The sequence below is a fragment of the Eublepharis macularius genome, chromosome 8 (genome assembly GCF_028583425.1).
Source record: "Eublepharis macularius isolate TG4126 chromosome 8, MPM_Emac_v1.0, whole genome shotgun sequence".
Lineage (NCBI taxonomy): Eukaryota > Metazoa > Chordata > Lepidosauria > Squamata > Eublepharidae > Eublepharis > Eublepharis macularius.
The window spans coordinates 38,506,625-38,521,027 of record NC_072797.1 but is presented as its reverse complement, the minus strand read 5'-3'; the positions used below and the strand labels follow the sequence as shown (position 1 = coordinate 38,521,027).

Below are 14,403 nucleotides of genomic sequence, written 5' to 3'. Positions count from 1 at the left end.
TAAGTAAAGTGACCAAGGGGATTTTGAGCCTGCAGCTGAGTAGCACCACAGCTACTTTAACTCTCTCACTGAATTATGTCCATTTAGACTTTGGAAGGAAAACCCATAACTGCTGGGTTGCCACTAGTTTGGAGAGTGCACACCAAATGAACAGTGCACAGTAAGCACACAGCAATATACACACGACCCTTCAGAGTCCTTACATTATAGCATTCCTTCTTGCATTTAGAAGTTCACACACATTACCTCCTAATGATGGCTATTTTGCTGGTGTATTATAATTGTCAAATTTCTAAATCTTTTTCTTTTTAAAATAGTTTTTGATCTTCTATCAATTCCTACCCAGAGGCTACTAAAAACCTTCTTGCAACAAACACTCATGGATTCTACACTGAATGAAGCTTATGTGCTCTCCATATTCAAACTACAACCAAAAAGCACAGCCACCATATTTGGGCTATACTCTTCTGCAGAAAACAAGAAATATTTTGAGTTCACAGTAATGGGGCGGGTAAATAAAGGTAAGTCTCATGAAAAGGAAAAAAACCACCATTTTGCTATAAACACTATAAACATGAGGCATAGTCTGGTACCAATGTCTCTTGATTGTGCAAGTTTTCAAAGATAATCTTAGTTGTAGGATTGGCATGGCAGTTAATTGAGTGATCAGTAGACCTCCTATTTGACCCTGGTCGAATATTCCTTGAAGCCCAGAATGCCTTTGTGTAGGTAGGCAGTCTATCTTGTTCATTATGATTTCCCTTCTTCGCTAGTGAAACTTGCCCTCTAGCCTGATACCAAACAGGGATAGACCTGGCAACATAGTAAACTTTCTACTGATATAACTGTAGCTTCCACTAGAACTTACTTGGGCTTTTATCCATAAATGCCTCTGCTGCAATACATCTGTGTGCTGCAAGACTGCTTTTTGTTTAGGTATCTTCTGAAATGTTTAGAAATTATCAGGATCCATTTGGACGGTGATGCCAAGAGCTTATCACAGACAGAATTTCATCTAGAGCTTAACAGTGCTGAGTGCCACTGATAGCTGGCCTAAATGGGTCTACTAAGAAGTAAGATCCACTTTATTCAATGGGGTCTATTCCCAGGTTCTCCCAAGGATTCTCAGAATTTCAGTCATTAGTTTGTAAGATCAGGAAACAATGCAGATTTTAATACAGTTTTAATACTGTGTCTCTACCCATTACTGCGCTCTGGCATACTTGTTGCATTCCACTTTTCACAGAGCTACGTACAACATATGCTAACGGCAACATCCTGTGGTTCTCCTGTTGGAAGATGAGGAACTGGCATCTCTGCCAGCTAACTTGCCATCAGCGATGATAAATATTTCTCAAAGAATCAAATGAAAGTTTTTCTTTCTTTCTCTCCCTTGGGAAATCACTGTTTCAAATTACTTAGGAATTTGATAGACACACGCACATGCTGCATTCAGCATATGAAATATGGGAACTTCATTTAGTTGATCTCTACATTTCGCTTTGACTGTGCAAGATAAACATTCCTTTTGCAGAGCCTTTTATAAAACCAGCCACAGGACAGAAAATGCATTTGGTCAGATGGAAAGCACTTGTTTAGCATAGCGCTGTTCTGTCCACTACTGGACAGTATATGGTACATTCATGAATGGATAGCGTGAATAAAGAAGGAAGAAGGAAAAATATATATTTGTGTGTGAATGTCTTGGTCAAGGCTATTTGTGTAGGTATCAGAGAGTTAAAAGCTTAGGTAGCTTGAATGCCAGAAGACAGAACTCATATAGACCTTGCCTGAATGACTTGACATACTAGCCATTTCCAGATGTTCTAAGCATTTACTTACAGCATGATGTGAGTAGGTCATGGCAACAAGCTCTGCCTCTGACTTATGCACTTTCCTTGGTACATATGTACAGGATCTATGTGCGTTAAGATGTTCACATCTAGGCTCTCTCCACATGATCAGGAACCCTCCTGAAGCCTCCTTTTGTTTACATTAATTAGGAAGAAACCTAGATGCAAACATAATAGCCCTTTCCAGATGTTCTAAACATATATGGGGGCAAATGGGATGTCAAGAAAGGCTCTATCCCTGATCTAGATGTGTTCTACAATGAAAAGGGCTACTGTGTTAATAGGGTTGCCGGATAGGGTCTGGCCTAATACTGGGAGAGGGGGGGGCTCACCTTTTGCACACGTGCACAGTGTGGCATGTGGTTCTAGGCGGCATGATGACATCACTATTGGAACTGATGTCATCCTACCAACCTCCCACTTCTGTTCAGGCTGGCTGGCCACTCTTAGGTGGTGTGGTGCTGCTGCAGGAGGCTGCCTGTTTCCAACCTGAGCTGGCTGGCTGCTCCTGGCCGGTGCCCAGAGTGGCAGGCACTTTCTCAGCCTAGCAGTAGTGCTACACAGCCATAGGAGGTTGGGCAGCTGGGCAACTGACGGGGGGAGGGGAGGGGCCAGGTCTGAGCCAGGTGTCTAGTATTTAGGGGACAGTCCCCCCAAAAACCAGACTGTCTGGCCAAAACCGGACATCTGCCAACCTTGTGTGTTAATGAAAAACAAGTAAACTTTTCATGAAAGGGTGGATGCAGACCCACATATTAGGTGATCCATTAACAAGAAACGTAACTCCTTATGTTTCTTAATATAACATAGTAGTCACCACCACCTTGGTAACCCTATTTGTGTGGAAAGGTAGCATTTAAATGTTTCAGATGAATAAATAACCCTATTTAATGCTCTTTTTTACACCGTAATGTCCTACCATGTTTTTCTTTTCTCAAATATGTTTTAACTTGTAAAGGCCTATGGCCATATACAATAAACTTGTCTGAAAGTCATGTTTTCTTTTCTCTCTTTTTAGAAACATTTCCTACAGGAGTGAGATTAATTAGACCAGAAACTGCTTCCACTTTGGAGTGGTCTGTTTCAAAACTGCAGTGCCAAGAAATATTTTTTCCTTTCCTCTTACTTTTAGGGGAAAAAATAAAGAGAAAATAAACCAGACAAGAAGTTGCTTCTTGCCAGGCCTAATTAATTTTTCACACTCGAGTGTCTTGTGTTATACAGGCCTCTCTCTGTTGTTCCACAGAAATAACTGTCTGCACATAACTTTGGAGATTACATTAAAGCCCCTCATTTGAATAAGATTGTGCAAATATATACCTTCTGATTTGGATGCATTTGTTGTTTCTAATCCTCATTGACCAATATTTTTGATAAAATACACTGACTGGTTTATTAATTGACTACGTATACCGATATACTAAAATAATTTTTCATTCTCCTCAAATAATAAGAGTTGATCTCTTTTAAAATGAGGAAATTAAAATTTTCTTTAGCCAGGGCAAAATAATCTCAAAACCATCTGTTCTTTTATTCTTAATTCCCTCTTCTGGGTCTCTGACCATCCAAACTTAATAAACTGACTCTGTTGAAACTTCCATTGTCTATTCTTTCCCCCCGATCATCCCTCTCACCTGGAGATACACTCAGACTTAGAATTGCTCACCTTTAAAACTAGTTAAAACTTAACAAGAGGTCTTTGAAGCCTGTTCAAATATCAGATGGGCTTTTGGTACCCTAAATTGAATTTTTTTTATTACTTCTCTGAAGCAGAACAGCGGGGACTTTGGTTCTCAGCAGTGAAAACAGCTCCTCACTGTCAGTTGGCACCATTAATTCAAACTTTTCCTGCAATGGAAGGAGTGCAGAAGCACAGCTGTTTTAAATATAATTGTGTCTTTGGTCCTAGCAAGCATTTCCCCCCATTCTCTCCAAAAAAAGTATTCCACCCCCTCAGATGAACCTTGATCTCATATCCAGTCCAGCTACCCTCAGGCAATCCTGTCTCATGGCTACTGGCCAACTGGGGGCTCTTCCATCCTTTTCTGCTTTCTCTCTGATTCTTTGCTGCATTCAGGCACGTTCCAAGTCCATAGTCTTGTTTCTTGTTCTCGTGTTAGTCTCTCAAGTAAAATGACTTTCATGCAGTCAAAGTTTGCAAGCTTCCAGGACTGGCTGCAAGTCTCATCATCTTCCTCGCTCTGCCAAGATCAGTTTTTCTTCATCTGTTAGGCATCTGATTTTGAGCTTCTGTAAGCTCAGTGACAGATACTAAACTGAAACAAGAACAATATGTAATTTAGTGGAGTTGGCATTTGCAGAGCAGGTTAAGAATTTATGGGTATTTATGGACCCACCCTCGCTACAAGTTGCTGAGTGTAAACTGTGGACATTTTATTAGGTTGGAGGAGAAGTGGGGTTTTATTGCTATTTGGATGTTTTTAATTATGGATTATATGCAGCATTTGGCCACGGAGAAAGGTAGGGTATGAATGTATAAATAAATACATTTTATTTTTATTTACATTATTTATAGTCCATCTTTCTCATTGAGACTCAAGGTGGATTACACAGTGTAATCTGTAACTATATCGCACGCCCATTGACCCATTTTGCAAACCTGTCCAGGCTGTACCTGGAGGCAGATGTCCCAGTCACTACACCCCAGCTATGCTGCTGCCCCTGACCATTTATTATATTCTCAGAACACTATCTGTGCATATAATAATTGTCTAGGAGTGGGATTATCAATAAGTACTCTTTTTCCTGGGTGCCTCTGCTTGTGCTGGTGGTCAGGGATGAAGAGGGACACATTGGACAAGGTGACATTTTAGTTCCTTATGTTTCTGTTATTCTAAAGAGTGTGGAATTTCCAGTGAGAAAACATGACCCTACAGAATCTTGTTCCTAATAATTGCTTATCAGTAGCAAGAAATGAGCATATGAGTGAGGGGCAGGATTATGCCTCCTGGCTGTACCCTTGATCCCCATACATTCAGCTGAAGATCTGGTCAGAGCCATACACTTTGCATGTGTGATTGGGGGATCCTGTCTTCTGCAAGGCTTCTGACCGTGTGGAGAGACCTGCTGTGTGCACAATTTGTGTGTATTTAACTGCCCAGACCTTCAAAATCCTGCTCTTCTACATCAGCCACTTATTGTATCTGTGGATCTGTCACCAGAACAATTCCCTTGGCACGCACTAATGGAGAGTCAACTATAAGCAAAGAAGCCTGTTCTAAGTGAAAATTGACCTCCATCTCACATTATTCATATAGGCAAAAAAACAGAAGCTAAAGGGACTAAAACATCACCGAGCCCAATGTGCCTCTAAATGGCAGGACTAGGCTTGCTATTGTGTAATGGGACAGCTTCCTTGAAGCAACACATTGTGAAAAACCTTAAAGAGCAGCAAATTATCAGTGAATATCTTACTATGTTTTAAGCATGGGAATGGGATTTTCTCCATCAAGGATTAAAAGGATTGCTGCCTGCTCTGCTGCAAGCAAGATCAATTAGTATTCCCAGTTTACAGATGAGAGACTGAAACTTGTTGGCAGAGTGCAAATGCAGCAGTCAGGATACTGAACTGATCAACAGTAACAAAAGCCTTATTTATGGAACTAACAAACTGGATATGAAAGAGAAGAGATAAAGTAGCTGATCTGCTAGTTGAGAGTGTGTGCGGAGTTCCAAAAAAAGGCCTACAAATAGCATTCTGCAGACAGACTAGGAAAAGCCCCTTTAGAAAGAAGATATTCCCCTTCAGTGCTGTCTAGAGCTTGCTGTGCCCTGCAGAATCTTCTTCTTCTCCTTTGCACACAAGACACTGCTGTACTTCAACAAAACTTACAACTAAGGATTTGCCCATGGCTATCTAGTGTCTGTAGGTTTGAGGCAGGATTTAAATCTTGGTTTTCTAGGTTCAAGACTTATAGCTATTGGGACACACTACTGTTTCTTTTTCTCTTTATCTGCATTCACAGGAGTTTTCCACACGCTATATATATCTCAACCTTGATCTGCTGCTGAATGGCCACAACAGACATGGTTAAACTAAGAACAGCCAAATTAGCTAGGATGTGCCATAACCTTCCTTGACCTGGTATGCAGTGATTTTCCCACTGCATACCAGTTGTGTTGTATTCTTACTTCATAATTTTGTGTTGTGTTAGTTTCCCTTCGCTATTTGAGGAATGATGGGAAGCTGAATGCCGTGGTCTTCAATAATGTGCTGTTGGCCGACGGGAAGCGCCATGCTGTGCTCCTCAGGCTGAGCGACCTGCAGCGTAGCTCCAGCAAAGCTGAATTGTACATGGACTGCAAGCAGATGGATGCCGTTCAAGATCTGCCTAAAGCCTTTTCAGGACTTGCACAGAGCTCGGAGGCAGTGGAGTTACGGACGATGCAGAAAAAAGCCCAGGTGAGCCTCTGTGGAGAAGCAAGAGAAGCACATTCCTCTCCTGGCAAAGAGCTGGCTGCCTGGCTGGCAGCCAACCCTGTTTGGCACACATGTGCTATAGCATTCAGGAGCAGAAAGAGGCAAATCCATTTGCAAGCGCACCTGCTGCGGATGTCAGGGGAGTTCAATAATATGATCTGCAAGTGACAAGGATCCAGAGGAGTAGGCTGTGTTAGTCTGTAGTCGCAAAATAGTAAAGAGTCCAGTAGCACCTTTAAGACTAGCCACCTTTATTGTAGCATAAGTTTTTGAGAACCACAGATCTCTTTGTCAGATGGGTGCTACTGGACTCCTTACTATTTAGTGACAAGGATGTGTGTCTGTGTGCAAGGATGTGTCTCTGTTTGCATTTATGTCCTTCTCAAAACTTGTTTACTTTTTTCTTTTTAGTAGAAGTTGGAATGTACTCAGAAATACTAAGCACGCACCCCACACCCCACCTCCATCCCTCAGTTTTATTTCATGCTATTCTGGCAACTGGCCAGAGGATACAGTTTTCACTGGGCTGGCAAAATTATTCCTCCTAAGGGAAAACATCTCATCCCTCAAGAAAGACCTCAGGGGTGCCTTTAGACATTGCAGGGCTTGTTGACTATGTTGTGTTATGAGAACTTTTCACTTCAAATATAAAATAAGTCTCTATACCTCACGTTCGTAGGGATGCATTTGTAAATATGGTAAGATTGTATTTGAAAAGCTGAAAAGCCAGAATGCAAATAGTTTTAGGTGTCTGAAGAAGGGAGTTGTGACTCTCGAAAGCTTACACCCTGAAAATCTTGTTGGTCTTTACAGTGCCGCTGGACTCAAATCCTGCTGTTCAGAATGCAAACAGAAACAAACAAAAAACCTCAGCATATTATTTCAAATCTCATGATTTGTAAACCCATCTCATAAGTTTGAGAAATTGTCTTTTACTTGATTTAGACATAGCAGCAAATATGAATAAGTCTAGGGGAATCCTTTGAAATCACTCTCCTCACACACAGTCAGATAATTAGATATTTCCATATTCATTTGGCAGCAGTGGTTTGTATCTTCCCAGCACACCCAGATTTCAAACTGGGCACATCACATTTTATGCGGCATTCCTCTGTCTTCCTTACATCTGCCTGGGGTGCTGAGAGTGTCTTTTGTTGTTCTAGGACTTTTTGGAAGAACTGAAGCTAGTGGTGAGAGGGTCGTTGTCCCAAGTAGCAAGCTTGCAAGACTGCTTTCTTCCACAGATTGAGCCGTCAGTCCCATATCCAGGTAACTTCCACATACCAAATTAACGTTTCAAGTGCATAGTTTTCAATTACTTTATACATGGTGATAAGAGCCCAGGAAAAAAAAAAGGACTCCCCCTCTGCTGCTAGCCTCTGTCCGCTGCCGCTGCCTCTACTGGGCTAAATTATCTAGATTGTGGGGAGGGGGTGACGGCGGGGTGGACCCAATAGGAAGAAGAAGCCAGGTTTGGGCTTTTCTTAGGAAGCGCCCCTTCTCCCTCAGTGACTTTTCTTATTTGAGAAAGGAAGCTGACAAGCATACATAATGAAGTCACGGAGGAGAGACCAGGCAGGCTAGAGTAAGGAAAACAACCTAACTGTTGCATGCAACAAACTTTTTAAACAAGATTCATCACACATTATTTTCCTGTGAAGAAAGCCTGGCTTTTAAGCCACTCTTACAATGAAATCAACAGGCATACTCTCTGATCTCACCTGTCTGCCCTGCAATTCCTACTGTATTCTTAGTGGACAATCCATATTGAAAAGAAAATTTTAAAATGCAGTATAAGTGTTTGCTTGCTGAAATTATTTTTAAAAGAAAAGCTGTTTTCACAATAGCAGGAAAAATGTACAGTGAGCATGAGGGAGAAATGGGCGCATGGCATTGTAAGCACCAGGCAGTCAGTGCTGGGCACAGCCATCTTTTGGTACATGTTAAGTAGGTCCCCCTTACCCCACTGCATAAAGACTGCTAGTGGGAAGACACAAAGTTTAACTGAGGGAATTTAAATTAAATGGTAGGTTGAAACACTCTGCACAACACTACAAAAGTATGAGAAACAAAACCTATTATATATATATATATATATATATATATATATATAGAAAGGAATTCGGTGTGTGGGGGGGATAATTACCAGGGTTGGCAACCAGATGGGCCTGGAGAACACCTAGAATCACAACTGATCTCCACAGATCAGTTCCCCTGGAGAAAATGACTCCTTTGGACTCTATGGCACTGCATCCCACTAAGGTCGCTCCCCCTTCCCCCCAAACCCTGCCCTCGCCAAGCTCCTGCCCCAAATCTCCAGGAGTTTCCCAACCCAGACTTGGCAGCCTATTAACAGTAAAAGTAGAGGGAGCCATTTTTCTCTGAGCTCAAAAGTGGACAGCAAATTGTCTCTCTCTTTACATGGTGAATGTGCTTCCACCACAATTTACCTGCTCAAATGAGATATTTTGGTATATACCCTCAGCTCCCCTATCACCTATCCTTGTTTCTAAGGAAGGACAGCACCCTGCATCTTTCTTTTTATAGAGCTGATTTGATAGCCACTGAAGAAGAGAGGTTGGGAAGGAGCTTGGAGGAAGGTATCAGACCCGGCACACACACCCCCTTCTGAGTGTGGGGGTCCTAGAGCATTTGCCTGGGGTCTAACTCCAAACCGGCAGGATATGCTGTCACTCAAAAACCTCTAGTTTAATTTTATTGTTTATTGGAGATTGTATGTGTCTGCTTTTCAACAAAGTAAGTTCTCAAAGAGAGGTAGAAAACATCCTCCTAAGTCAATACTAAAGCAACAATCATATTATAGAACACTAAAACCATTAAAACTAATACCTCTTTAGGGTAGATATTGAAGTTCTTTGAGAAGAATTAGTTTGGCTTTGCATTCTGCTATGGGCATGTTTTCTAGTATAACTGTTAAAAAGATATATAAAATCTGTAGCCAAAATCAATTTAAACTGAATTACTTTACCATATGTAGGCCAAAAAAATTTGTCTTATTGGAATGAATGAGTAGGTGCTTGGGCGTTTTGTGTTTTGTATTAGTTGAAATGAATTCATCAGTGGTCGGCCTTTGGAAATCTGATGTGTCTTGGAGATGATTACTCAGGAAGATCTGGCCGTTCCATTGCTTCAATTTAAGATGTTATATACTTTGGCAATAAATGCTGGTATTGCATAGCAGGGGTCTCACATGCACGCACATGGGTATTTAAAATGCGTGTAGGAAACAGGTTGGAGAAAACAGGACTTAATCACCATGTCCTGAAGCATTCCCCCCTCCTCAAATCCTTTAAAAACATTTTCTTGTAACATCAGAACTGGAGAAAAGCTCTGGTGAATTCAAAAGCTTGCACATGTGGCATTGGGTTGGTCCATATGATAGGTATTATATGGAGTGGACTATGTTCTTGGTTGCGGGAAATGACATTGCAATACCATTACTTTCTACAGCAATAATAATTGCGTTGGGGAGGGTATGGAATGGATAAGGTGGCATCATTTTGGTGTTCCTGCCATTGCTACGTATGCATTGGTTGATGGATGGCCAGCTAGCAGCCTGGCAGGAGAAATGGAGAGGGTGGGGGAGAGGACAGTGCAAAGTCACTGTCAGTATGAAACTGGACGTAATGTCATTGCATTGGGGTAATACTGTAAGAATCACCCAAAACTAAATGGTTAAACTATAGAGTTATGGATGAATCCTAGAGCATCCAGCTGACACAATGACGTCACTTCCAATTTTATGATTGAAGAGATGTCACACATTGATGCAAGGCCAAATCACCCCACACTCCCCCCATCCTCCACCACCATGTCAAGCAGTGGTGGGGAATAGAGGTTGAGGTCTACTCTATCAGGAAACCTGGCCTCCCTAATGGATGGTGAAGTAGTTACCAAAGACTCCGTGGATGTGGCTCTCATGGTTGCAGTGCTATTGTTTGGCTTTCCCTCTATAGCTATTATTGCATGTTGGTTTTGCAGTTAGAGGATCCTGTTATAATTACTTAAATCAGAGTTGAACTTAGAATAGCAGTGACCATCCTAGCTGGTCCATAAGATTATCTTGTAAGTGAGGGAAAGAATGGGATCAATAAGCAGAGTTAGCTATAAAAAGGCTATTGTAGGATGTGAAGAGCGGTCTTTGGGCACATCTCACTTAATGTTGACTGTTTTGATTGGTGTCTGGCAGAAGTTACCTGCAATCTGGTAACTCGAGGTGCCAAGGATTGAACCTGAGGCCTTCTGCCTACAAAGCCTGACCTCCATTACTGCACTGTGACCCTTTTCCCCACTATTCCTTTCTTCCCATTATAATGATATTTCACCCTTAGAATACTTACAGGTTACGGGTGTTTCCTCCTTTTAAACTTATTGACTTAAGTTTACTCAGAATAGTAGAACTCTGCTTAAGATGTCACTGTTTTCCTATGAAAGTAAAAGGGGCTTCACAGGGTGCAAACAGGGTGTTTGGTGGTCTGTGTTTTGCAAAACAGCATTAGTGGGTTTAGTAATCACAGTTCTTAAGCCAAATTGGGACATGGTTTTATGTCACTTTATCTTCTTTTATTCAGGTATTTTAGGGAAATGGGGCTGTGGGATAAAAACTGAGGTAAACTTTATTGCTGCATAGCAGTTGAGCTTGTAAAACATGTCTGGTGTGTAGACTATGGAAGGTTAGGAATGAAAGATTTTTTTGTGTCTGGAAAATACTGTATGCAAGTTCATAGCAAATACAGCTCATTGTAAAGTTTAATAATGCAAAAAGATTTTGATCTTGATGGAGAAACTGAACATAAGAAAAATCAGAACCTTTTAATTAGAGATCCAGCCAAGTAATAGCTAACTTAGAACATAAGAACATAAGCAAAGCCATGTTGGATCAGGCCAGTGGCCCATCCAGTCCAACATTCTGTCACACACAGTGGCTAGAAATCCAGTGCCATCTAAAGGACTGTCAGTGAGGCCAGGACACCAGAAGCCCTCCCACTGCCTTCCTTCCAGCACCAAGACAACAGAGCACCACCTCCCCACAAAGAGAATACCATCTATCTCCTGTGGCTAATAGCCACTGATGGACCTCTGCTCCATATATTTGTGGACTTGATATTTGATATTTGATAACTTGATATTTTGTATATGTTTTTGTTAATTTCTGAAGAGTAGTGCCTTTAAGATAGAACTACACATTATATGGGACATGCATGTTTCCAAAGCTGCATGCAAATACATGCTGTGGGCTGGGCACTTGCAAAGAAAAATCATCCAGAGGGAGGAAGACGCACTTAACACCTCCCATGTCACTCCCTCCAATAGAGATAATTCCTTCCTCCACTCAGGTTTACTTTTAGTTTTGGAAGTCTTCTGTGGAAAATAAATGATTAAAAATGGCTAGGAGGGGGGATGTGCAGAGGGGTGAATGTGGGAAGGTTCAGTACTCCTCTCCTGCCCACCAAGTCTTTACCCCTCCATCCATGCAGTTATGTCATCTTGGAAATGCTGATTTGGAAGACACAAATGAGGAGGTAGGTAAGGTGAAATTTCACTCTGAAAATGTTAAACCCTTGAATACATAAATTTCTATAAAATACAGCCTCCTGGATAAACACCATGGGGGAAATTGGACAAGGAGCAGCTCGAGGAGGTAGGGAAAAGAACATATAGAGGGACAGCATTGATCCCTTTCCCCATGCTATGGCCTTAATCTGACACTCACACCCTCATGATTGCTATTTATCATTAAAAACATGCTGGAGGCCAGTCATGGATCTTCCAGCATCTCATCTGATTTGATCCTTACTTCAGAGTAAACTTCTTAGGATTGGCAGTAAATTAGTTGATTCTAGATTAATGTGATAATGCATGTGAAGCTTTATTAATGGTTGGAAGTGCCATGTAAGTACTAATGAGAATAAGAATTCCAGACTTTCGGGACTATATCATTTCATTGTACTCATTGTATTATTGTAGGTGTCTCTACGAGTGACTTTAACAGGCAGTTACTGGGTCACATGATGCAAATGAACCAAATACTAGGTGATGTAAAAGATCTTCTCAGACAACAGGTATTTGACAAAGTGTTATACAGTTTGCCTTTTGTTGGCCTCTAAACAACCTGGTACATTCTTTGCATTGCTAAGAGAAAATTCACCCAATGCAGTAGGCTTTCTGTGCAAATCTTTTTTTCCACACACTGAGAGATATGAAATAAAATAACCCACTGTAATTTTACCGAGAGTATTTGCTTTTCAAAATGCATGGTTCACTTCTGAATCACACAGTTAGGCTCAATGAACTAACTCCAAGAAAGAACCTGACTAAGAATACAGAGATATGCCAAAAATTATTTACAAGTGGAGAAACTAAATGTACAAACTTCTAGCATATTTCCAGACCATGGAAAAAAATCAAGGCTTCTTGAATGATTTTATAACATGGGACAGGACTGAGGTCAGACACAATCTAAGGTTCACTTCAGACTTTCCCAGAAAAATTCCAGAATACAGACACACCATTCCATTTCTAGTTATTTTATTTTGAGCTGCACCATCATTTAGCAATTAATTCAAGAATAGGATTCAAGTACAAAGCTAAAATTTAACATTGTATTAATACTTTTATTTGAAGGATTGTTGAGCTTGGATTTTAAAGGCTACTGTGAGTAGTTTTGCAGAAGGTAACATAAAACATGGGACTTGATATTAAATCAATGCTGTCTTTAGCAGAATAGACTTAAGGTCCCATGTGAACATAGAAACATAAAGCTGGAAGGGATCCCAAGGATCATCGAGTCCATCCCCCCTGCATAATGCAGGAAATTCATAGCTATTCCCCCCCCCCCACACACACACCTCCCTCAGTGATCTCTGCTCTATGCCCAGAGGAAGGCAAAAAACCTCCAGGATCCCTGGCCAATCTGGCCGGGAGGAAAATTCCTTCCTGACCCCAAAGTGGCGATCAGCATTACCTTGAGCATATAAGAAAGGGCCACAAGAGCCAAGCACCGGCTCATCCCTGCATGCACTCCCTCTCCTGATCTGTGTAGATTCATATTAAGTCAGAGAATCATCATAGCTGTCAGATGACCATCTAGCCTCTTTTTAAATACCTCCAAGGACGGAGAGTTCACCACTTCCCAAAGAAGCTTGTTCCACTGAGGAACTGCTCTGTCAGGAAGTTCTTCCTAATATTTAGACAAAACCTCTTTTGTATTGTCGAAGGCTTTCATTTATTTAAGAATGAACAGAGCATGGTTTCCAGTTCTGAAAAACACCAGGCTAACAAAACATTCTATCCCCGACAATAGCCCTGCAGAGAAGATTAGCACATCAAGTACCAATCCATATGCAAAAGAACCTCCTCAGGATACAGTGAAGCCTCCCGCCATTAGCATTCCACACCCTGGGAAACTCTTACAGGATGACTCAGCTCAACCCCACCCCTCCTGAGTAGATACAAATGACCTACATCTTTTCCACACTGTGACACTGAGAGATCTCTGTCTTTTGGTGCTACACCTCTGAAGATGCCAGCCACAGCTGCTGGCGAAACGTCAGGAACTACAATGCCAAGACCACGGCAATACAGCCCGGAAAACCCACAACAACCAAAACCTCTTTTGCTTTTTAATTTTGACCCAAGGCTATCATATCACCTTGCCTCCATTCCAGGCTAAACATACCCAGCTCCTTCAACTATTCCTCATAGGACTTGGTCTCCAGACCCCTCACCATCTTCATTGCTCTCCTTTGGACACATTCCAGGATGTCATCATCCTTCTTAAACTGTGGTGCCCACAACTGTACACAGTACTCCAAATGAGGACTAAGCAGAGCAGAGTAAAGAGATAACCATCATCTTATATGATCTGGACACTATACTTCTGTTGATACAGCCTAAAATCACGTTTGCCTTTGAAGCTACAGCATCACATTGCTGACTCATGTTCAGCGTATGTTCTACTAAGACCCCTAGATCCTTTTCACATGTACTACTGCCAAGACAAGTCTTCCTCATCCTATAAATGTGCCTTTGATTTTCCCTACGTAAATTCAGAACTTTACATTTATCTCTGTTGAAATTCATTTTGTT

General features: G+C 41.4%; 1 protein-coding gene across 1 annotated transcript in view; it reads left to right on the top strand.

Annotated features, from left to right (window-relative positions):
- THBS4 (thrombospondin 4) overlaps positions 1-14,403 on the top strand; it is a 42,818-nt gene that overhangs the window by 7,295 nt on the left and 21,120 nt on the right. Inside the window, exons 2-5 of the mRNA XM_054986467.1 lie at positions 318-521; positions 6,029-6,276; positions 7,458-7,563; positions 12,283-12,377. Of these exons, the coding sequence (XP_054842442.1) occupies positions 318-521; positions 6,029-6,276; positions 7,458-7,563; positions 12,283-12,377 (653 nt within the window). The remainder of the gene's footprint in view (positions 1-317; positions 522-6,028; positions 6,277-7,457; positions 7,564-12,282; positions 12,378-14,403) is intronic.